Source organism: Olea europaea, chromosome 17 (assembly GCF_002742605.1).
Source record: "Olea europaea var. sylvestris chromosome 17, O_europaea_v1, whole genome shotgun sequence".
NCBI lineage: Eukaryota > Viridiplantae > Streptophyta > Magnoliopsida > Lamiales > Oleaceae > Olea > Olea europaea.
In genome coordinates, this window is record NC_036253.1 from 145330 (window position 1) to 155076 (window position 9747).

Genomic DNA, 9747 nt, shown 5'->3' on the forward strand with positions numbered 1-9747 from the left:
CACATAGACTTGTGTTATGACACCAATGGTACTAAATAACATTCCTATTACAACAGCGTAAACTTATATATTAGGCAACAAGCATAAGGATGGCAAGGGATGGGGCCGGGAAGGCCATCTCCGTCCCGGACCCACCGAAGATATTTAAAAAGTTTGGATGGATTCAAAATATTCTCATTTCTCTCCTTATTTTAATTCCCATTTAAGTTCTAACCATACAATTTTAGGCCGACTAATTATATTCACGTCATAAATTTTGTTAATTGTCAACATATTAATTGCAATGAAGGCTTTCAAACTTTACTCATTTTTGTACTTATATTCCCAACATTTTTTTGTCGCATTCTTATCATCAATCTTCGATTAATTAAAACATCTCGTCTCCAATAACATTTTACATCAAAAAAATGCGTTAAGACATTGTAAAAGGACTTATTGCCAGGCTCCTCGTATATTTGAATAAGTAAAGTAAAAATGAAAAAAAAAAAAAAAAATACGATGCAAGAAGAATTTGATATAGACGTCCTTTCTACCACTTCAAACCTTTAAAGAAGGTTAACAACATTATAATAATTTTTAGTTCAAATTGAACGACTAAAAGGCTTGCTTGGGGGAGATTTTTAGTTATTTTTTCCCAAAATTATTTTTAAACACACATTCTATGAAATCCGTAAATTTTCTTTACATTTTAACCATACATCCTCAAAAAATAAAATTAAATAAAAATTCATTTTTTACTTGAAAAAATCTCTCCCTAACAAAAGCTAAATTTGTCTACTCAGTAACAAATTAAATTTTGAAACGAGGTACCTTAATATATATGTTTATGCTAATTCTTGGCAATCCCCCCAACTACTGAAAAGAATGTGGGAGTGAGAAAGGCACGGGCATGGCATCTATAATAGATGAGAGGATATTAAAGGTTAAACCCTAACCTTAAGAGTCGCCCATCACCCCTGTCCTGGAGTATCGTGAGGGAGGTAAATCGCAGGTTATGCCTCCAAGGGTACAGGGTGGAAGGCTGCTTGTACACTTGCACTTACCCAAGAGCCAAATCCATATTTCAGGATTCGAACCCTTAACGCAGCAGCCTCAAGTAAAGCTGGATTTCTCCACCCTCCTCTTTTGCCACTTGGAGATGTGTCCTGGGGGAATAGATGAGAGGATATTGTACTCATAAGAGGGAGATAATGGCTAGATTACACGATGAACCTACCTATTGGATATTGTGAAGATTTTGTCCTTTATTTCTTTGTATTGTAGTTTTTGGTGGGTTCCAATTTGAATTGAACGGCTAAAGGTTCTTAAAAATGGCACAGGTGTCCATTTTATATTATTTTTTGAGTTTGGTTTAGATAATAAAAGTTGTCTATCATTGTTATGACAACTATTTGAGGATACAAGTATCCTAGCCATACAAAAGTTGAAAGGTTAAAGGTGCTTGTACAAACAAACAAACAAATAAAATAAATAAATAAATAAATAAATAAAATGAAAATAAAATAGGTGTTCAGGAGTGGCACTGACGCAACGAGAACGTGAATAATAATAATAAAAAGTTCTTGTTTGTAACACACGAACGAATGTTGCTCGAATTTCGCTCGAGCGTGAGAACTATTGGAATGAACCAATAGGGAAAAAAAGAAATATTACTTTCAAAAACGAATGTAATGTTTTTAAACCCTAAACAAATATCGTCAAGCACAAGTAGGGATGACAATGGGCACGAGTGTTCATGTGCAACTCGATTAGCTTTTAGGCGAGTTGTGATCCTGTGCGAGCTGCTCGCCAGCTCACACAGTGAGCCAACAAATGGGTAGGCCATTTGCTGTTACTTTCGCAGCCGATGGTGCTGCGGCCGTCAAATCGAATTAAGGCAGAAGCGGATGCTAATTCAAAACTATTCAAATGACAAATTTCTGACTGATAAAGTTCTTGATTTTGGACTAAGGGAGTGTTTGATAGCATGGAAATGGAAAAAAAAGAAGATGGAATTGGAATTGGAAATTCGTGTTTGATACTTTATATTTTCCATGGAATTGTATTTCTTAGAACTTGGAATTTTCCTTGTTTTAGTGGAATTTGAACCCTACTGTAGCGATTATTTTTTTTTCGTCTTTTTTTTTTTGGTTGGTAATGGAAACCAATTCTAAGAATTATTGTAAAAAAAATTTTCATTTAATTGACAATTTTCATGTAAAACAAAGCTAAACGAACATTAAAAAACACTTTTATTTAAACATTTTTCACATGAAAAATTATACAAATCAAACACAATAATTTACAATTTTCAGGAAAACAATTCTAGGCAATTCAATTCCCTGAAATTCGTTTTCTAGACAATTCAATTCCATCTTTGCAATCAAACGGACCCTATTAGTATCGAAAAGAAGGTGAATGGAGGTGGTTGTGTACTTCGATACCTTTAGAAAAGTGGTGGCACGCCAGCTACATTAAAGGGAACTAGGAAAACGGTTAGAGTGGAAGGTTGATGGACTACGTTCTTGTGTGTTCTAAAACTCGTGCTCTCTCCAAAATTATTAATTCTCTCGCCTTTTCACATTGCTGGAAAATATGAAGTAATCATGCTCCTATCGAGGCTGAGAAGTGCTTTGAGTTGTATACAAGAATTGGAAACCATTGTCCCGTGACAAGTGTTCTTCAGAATTATAGAGAACAAAGAAATTAATATCTTATTTATTGTAGTATGTTTTATTGAAAAATGGAGGTGCATGGTTTAAAATTTAATAGAACTTTCTTAACATTGCAAAGTAGAACTTAAACAATTCACAGCCTGAAATTCCCAGAAATTAACATTTGGTGCATTTATAAGGAATTATCCACATCTAAGTACCTCAGAAAGGGCATACATGGTTTACACAATCCCAATTTCTACACTTCAAAGGAAGTAGACATCCAGATACTTGATTTTTCTGCCTTCGTTAGATAATTGTCACAAGCGTGTACAAAATGATGAAGCGAAACCCTGATGAAAAGTTCCCAAGGGCCTTGATAGTTTCTGGAGCGCAGAAATTCCGTCTGGAGAAATAATCAGTGACTGATTGCTGACTACTTCAACCTGTTAGTGTGTTTAGTTTTTAAATTCAAATTCAGGTCTCATCCTCCAAAGCAGATTTTCTAACCCCTCACTGCGCCTGTGACTCGAGCAGGATGTTGGTAGCAGCATTAATATCGTTTCTGGCACGAATGAGTGCTTGTCTCGCTGAGTTCCTCTCAAAACCCATTGAAACCAGTGTAGCAATGGAGTCTTCAGAAGGATTAATTGTGGGTGACGATCGAGCAGAATAGTTTCCCTGGACCCAAAGGATGAAGAAAATTTTTGAACTCGACCAAAAAGTGCTCATAAAGGCCATAGAAATAAAAAAATAACGTACTCATAACTAAATTTAACACTACCCTTAACATATGCATACTTAAGAATAGCAGCAGTAGTTTGCACAACAGGGTGGGACTGGACAGTACAATCAACAATATTTTAACTTAGATTTTTTAATTCAGTACAATCCAGTACTATGCAATCCTCATTAACAACCACGCTATTAAAGCCATATTTGAAATCATGTATATTCATGATTGAATTTATTGCACAATTTATTAGGCGAAAGTTACTTGCCGATAAAAACAGTAGTAAGAGTATAAAATAAAATAAAAATAAAAATAAAAAAAGTGCAAGAAAGTTGAAATTGCCAAAGAGAATTGTATATTTTGTCGTTCAGAATGATTCCCACCAGACTGCAAGTGAACGACGGGAGAAAAGGAGAAAACAATACCAGCAGGGGGATAAAAGGAGAGAAAGAAGTCGAAGAGAATAAACTCCAAAACTGATCATAAAAGATGAAGAATAGAAAATGAGGGAATAAAACACAAGCTGTCAATAGCAATGTTTTAAAACCCAAATAGACATCAAGGCGGAAAAGACAGGTAAAATAAAAGGGTCAACCCTGTGAGCAAAATTAATAATATATATTTATTAATTACAAAAAAAATATATATATATAAAATTAATAACATTAGTCAGTTGGAATATGCAGCCAATCATACCATCTTAACTGTAATATATATATATATATATATTAAATTACAAATTATTTTTTTTACTAATTATATATATATATATATTTTTTTTTTTTTTTCCTACTAGTCAAATTAGTCAAAAAAAGAGATAATAATAATAAAAGAAATGGCAAAGAAGTGAAAAGACAGAGAATGTGAAGAGACACCAGTTTCACCACCTTATTTCCAACCTTGCATTGTCTCTGTGGAAATGAAAATGGACACAAATGAAGACCTTGCAAGATCCAGGCAAGATTTCACATTTTTTGTTTATAAAAGTGAATTTCAATTCTTTTTTCCCATCATGATTCATGCCCGTTTCTTTTCTATTTTGAAGGTAATGTTCACAAAAGATTTCAGATTCAGATCTGAAAGCTTAAGGGCCAGATATTTTTCAAAATAAAAACATTGGTGAACACAAAATATCCGAGCCCAGGTAGACCAGCAAGTTGACTGGGTTGACCCCGGGTTTTAGATATATGGTTTTTGATAACCGGACTGGTTATAAGTTCAGTTCCTGATTTTTCCAGTTGAACTAGCTGGTCTGCTACGGTCTGGTTCTGATGACATCAGCCAATACATGCACGGGCAACTGCAAGGGAGCACAAAAAGTAGGGTGCATACCCTTCTCCATCCCTCCTTCCCCATGATTTTCAAGCCACTCCCTCACCCCATGCATCCCCCCCAACACAACTAGTCCCCTTATTTTGTGAGCTAGATCCATGCTTGCTACTTCTCTCGTCTCTGGGAAAAGGCAAAAACTAGACTATATGGTGAGTTTTTCTCAACCTCTTTTGAGAGAGAGAGTCCCTTCTCTCTCACCAAATGTGTCCCTTGTGGTGATTAGGGAAAAAGGGAGAAAAATGAGAGTTAACTTTGACCGAGTTAAAGTCAATTTGACTAGTTTAAAAAATAAGTAGAATATTTTAAGACATCTTCCATGAAAAAAGAATTCTAAGCGAAAAAAGTAAATCTAATTTTCACCATGCACATTGCAAGGTCATTCTTGGAAATTCTCCAAAAAAATACTTGCCTCCACTTGTCGACCTTCATAGGATGGAGCATTTCCCACAACATTCCTACCTTGTCCAGTTGGTGATGCACTCCCCATGGAAGGCCAAGAAAGCTGTGAGAAGAATGAAGCAATGAAGTCCGGAAACTGAAAAGTAGAAAGATGCAAAGTCATGTATAGCTTTAAGAAAAATATAACAGATTTGGCAAAACCAACCTTAAGTAACCACCGAAATATATGCAACTATACGAAAAACAATCAAGAAAATAAATTCAACAAGTAGAGTTTTAAACTTGATGCTTTAAGTATTACTGAAGACAAAAAAAAAATCATTCACGTCGATTTGCCGCTATCCTCTGCAAAAAATTTAAGATCCCGTGCCGTCGGTACCAAATATTTGAAACACATCTAGATGTATTGATTACTTAGCTTGACAAATATCTTGTCAAAATGTTATGCAGAAGAGCAAAAAATTGAAGATAATGTATTTGCATTTTACCACATAACTTCAAGTGAAACTAGTCCAACAAGGCGTGATTTGTCATGGATGATAAAATCAACGCACTAGTAGTATTTTCATGCCACGTCATTTTTTATTAGCCATAGTATTTCTGTAAATGCGGAACAAAATTCAGTTCAGTGATCTAAGTGAAAGCATGGCGACAACTATCATCAACAACAATATGGGCATCTCACTATGAGCGCCAAAAGTGAAAGAATGGTTCATCAACAATATATTTCAAGTAAAAATGACAACAGCTACCATGCAATTGTCAAATCAAGTCTCACATATAAAGCAGTAGAAATTGTGGACATCTCACTTCCAAGGTCTGTTCCTAGCACCAAACAAGCCAAGCCAAAACATTTATAAAGATATTAAAAATTAAGGGATTAACCTTCAGCCTGCGGATATGAATGACGTTTAAGTGGTAAAGGAAACCCGCAAGTACACCACAGATCCCTGGTAACACAGATCTTTTCCAGGATGACAAAAGAAGCTGCAAGATATAGAAAGAAATGAGTTGAGATAAAAGAGTTAAAAGAGATAAATTTGCGAGAGGACAAGGATCGAACTTTGATGAAAAATGGTGATGGCCACGATTGATAGGCATTACCTGAAGACCGGCTAAATAAATAAAACTCTTGTTTGAGAACTGAAACCCAAGCATACGAAATCGTGCTGAAACTGGAATGTCGAAATAGAAGGGTACAAATGATGAAAATATAAGTCCATAAGGTCCAGATGTCATTATCTTCAAAGAGGGATCTGTTATGATAATATAAATACGATCAGAATACACATCGAGGCCAATTCCAAATAACATGTAACAACAGGTAAATTATCAGATGGACTATTACACACCATTTCACCTCAGGACAAATCCCTATTACCAAACAGAAAAACAGGAGAAACAAAAGATATCAAGGAAAACGAAATAAATTTATGAAATTACTTAATACATTAAACCTGGGTGCAAGTTATTTAGTAACATCTCCCATCTTTCTGATATATAATCAAAGACTATTGCAGCTATCACTCAATCGTCTATACTGCAACTGTAGAAATTGTACTCTCAATCACTACCAGCTAATAATCAACCATGATTCATCACACGGTTCTCTTACAAAAAAACAGACATAATCATCACACAGTCATTTAGAAGAGAGAGCACACAGATATCACTAAGTAACACTTAACAATATATCTTTTTCATTTCAATTCAATTTCTTTCTATAGACCTTCCTAAAAATACTTTATACATTACAATTGATGAGCAACAGTGGTGCATACCTTTAAGTAGTTTTAGTGCCAGGACTTCAACAAGTAAAGAGACTATGACAGAAAAGAATATGAAGACCTGCATGAAAACATACAGATATAGAATGTTTACCAACACATTGAAAAGAAAAAGCTGCCAGTCGCTTCTTTCATCCCTTTCGGAAGTAAAAGATTTAAAAAATCATTTAATGTAAAGTAACGGCAATATAGAAGGTACATGTACATAAACCTGAAAGAAAAAATTGAGAACATATTTCTCAACGAGCTTATTTCAGGTACAGATAGTTCCAAATGTTAACCAACTTTTTTCATGTTGAGTTTGAAAGATGACTATATTTTTCAGAGAAGCAACGTATCACATGTTATACTTTTTCATTATTTCTCGCTAATTCTTTAGGAATATTCATTTGTGAGTTGTCCAAGTTCTTCTAATCTGAGGTTGGAACTTGGAGAGGTCTCAGCATTTTTGCCATATTTGAAATCATACTATTGCTACCACTGAAAAGATCTTACTTTCTGCAGGGAATTCTTTTTATTTTCTAGCTTTGGTAGGAAACCTAGTAGCCTTATTTGTTTCCTATTTGGATAACCTGATATATGAGGTATCAACATATCAGCAGCTAGCACTAAGAAACATTAGTATACCCTTCCTTTTAATGCATAACATCCCATGAGGAAGTGTAGATTGTTAACACTACACAAGTCTCAAATTATAAATACCCATTTGTAGTGAATGAGCGCATTACTGAGCAATATAAACATTATCAAATAACTAAAAAGTAGTTTTTACATGTAAAAGGGCTTACAGAGTATTTGTTAGACCCTATTTGCCTCTCGAAAACACGAAAGAAGTATAAAAGATAAATTCCGAAAACTAGTTCTGGTGTAGATGTAAAGGCAAAAACCGACACTATCAGCTTCCATATTTGTAATTTCGTGAAAATATCCTGTCATGAGAATATAAGAATACAGTTAAAACTGAATTCAAAAATACAAATAAATATGCAGTATATGTGAAAAAAAGAATGTAATTCTATTGGAGCCAAAATGAAGGAGATAGATAAAGACTTATTTTTTTTCTTTCCTCTTTTTTAATCACAATTTACAGAATATTTGAATAAAAACTGCAGATGTAGAATGTAGAAAGAAAACAAACACAATTAAATAGGCCAACACACCAGAGGAACAAGAAGGCCAAATTTCTTAAGAAGCTTGAAAAATATCTAGATTGTTCTTCATTTATACTTAAAGTCACCATCAGGAAGCAGATTTACAAAACATCTTCAGCTTATTCTAAAACATATGCTCAAAATAACTCACTACCTTAAAATTGGGACACAAACACAGATGATGGGATTTACTGCTGCATATGTTGACTCTTTATGGTTCTTCATATTAACTCTAATTCTTGTCTTAACCAATGAATCTACTGTCAGATTCTTGTAAGCCAGAATAACTCAAATAAAAATAGAGGGACTAAAGAACTCTCTAGGTCTTATCTCTTGTAGGAATAGGCTTGCTACTCTTAATAGTATTTATGCGTAGATCAACATTCTACATCAACTAGCAGGAACACCACTATATACTCGATGAATAATAATAATGACATGAATAACGAAGCAAATGTCTGTAAAACAGCATCAGATAGGAAAATTCACAAACATCAAAGACAGATGAGCAGTCATTTATATTTGAAAACCTAGTCATCAGCATAACAACATTATACCCTTCTATGCAACGCAATTAGGAAACAAAAAATAAGCAAAAAAAAACTCAAATGTTTTAGTTAACAATAATAAACACAAAAATTACTGGTCATTCAAACGCAATCAATATTTAAGCATGCAACAAGAGAAAACGTAGGTCAACCGAAACGAGATACCAAACGGAAAGCGTACAGAATAACACCACCCAGGAAAATATACTTTAAAGTTAAAAAGAAATTAAAAAATTTTAAGAATGCAACACGAGAATAACAATTACAAGAAAATCAAAACAGGGAATAAAAAATACACAACAACAGCCCATAAAAAATTCTAGTCATTACTGCAAAATTAAACAATATATATGAAAGGGGGCATAATGAAATTCAAGAAAAAAAGTATAACAGATAAAAAAAACCCAGAAATAATACCTGATAAGACCAACCGAGCTTACTAGAGCGACCTCGGATCCCAAAGATAATCGTGAAGAGGGCACTTGCTATTACTATTGCTCTTGTCACCGGCGCATTGTCTATCGAATCAATTTATACACAACAAATTCAAATTAAAAAGGAAAAATACAATCAAATAAATTAACGAATATACGAACAAATCGAGATGGAATGAAAAGAAACGTACTGAAACCAGCCGGACCGCCGTTCATCTTCCAAGTGAACCAACTACCCCTTATGTATGAAAATAGGTATCTTTATGGTATTTATGTATCTACAAGCCTTCACGCCTCGGGGTACTTTTAAGTATAGCTCTGTAAAACCAACCATTTTCCATTTTAACCATAAAAATCTAACATTCACCACAATAGCCATTTCTTGTGTAAAAGACTAAAACGCCCTTAAATGAGTTATATAATTACAAAAATAGAAATATGGTAAAAAGACAAAAATATCCTTAAGTTACAAATAAAAATCCAAACAAGGCTCAATTGAAATTTGAAAACGAAGTCAGTCTTTTCATCAGTTTACTCTAACACGATAAAAACTCTTCCATTTTTCATCCACTTCAACCTCAAAATTTCATAAACTTATCAATTATCAATCTCAACAGAAAAATATAGTTAAATTTCAGCACTTCAATTCGGTAAGTATCTTTTCGTAGTATTTAATTTTATTTTTATTGAAATCGTATATTTTTTTTAAATGGTAGAAAAAATAATATTA

The 9747-nt window shown here is 33.8% G+C and overlaps 1 protein-coding gene across 2 annotated transcripts in view; it reads right to left on the reverse strand.

Moving 5' to 3' along the window:
- Positions 1-2736: 2736 nt before the first annotated feature.
- Positions 2737-9747, reverse strand: part of LOC111365885 (rhomboid-like protein 20) — a 16600-nt gene continuing 9589 nt past the window's right edge. The window contains exons 2-9 of one of the 2 annotated variants that reach the window (XM_022986408.1): positions 9209-9311; positions 9001-9101; positions 7673-7813; positions 6879-6945; positions 6202-6353; positions 5983-6084; positions 5108-5200; positions 2737-3314 (exon numbers count right to left, since the gene is read on the reverse strand). In XM_022986408.1, the coding sequence (XP_022842176.1) occupies positions 3147-3314; positions 5108-5200; positions 5983-6084; positions 6202-6353; positions 6879-6945; positions 7673-7813; positions 9001-9101; positions 9209-9233 (849 nt within the window). In that variant the 5' untranslated portion in view covers positions 9234-9311 and the 3' untranslated portion in view covers positions 2737-3146. Of the gene's footprint in view, positions 3315-5107; positions 5234-5982; positions 6085-6201; positions 6354-6878; positions 6946-7672; positions 7814-9000; positions 9102-9208; positions 9312-9747 lie in introns of both variants that reach the window. The other variant, XM_022986407.1, reaches the window with a different exon arrangement.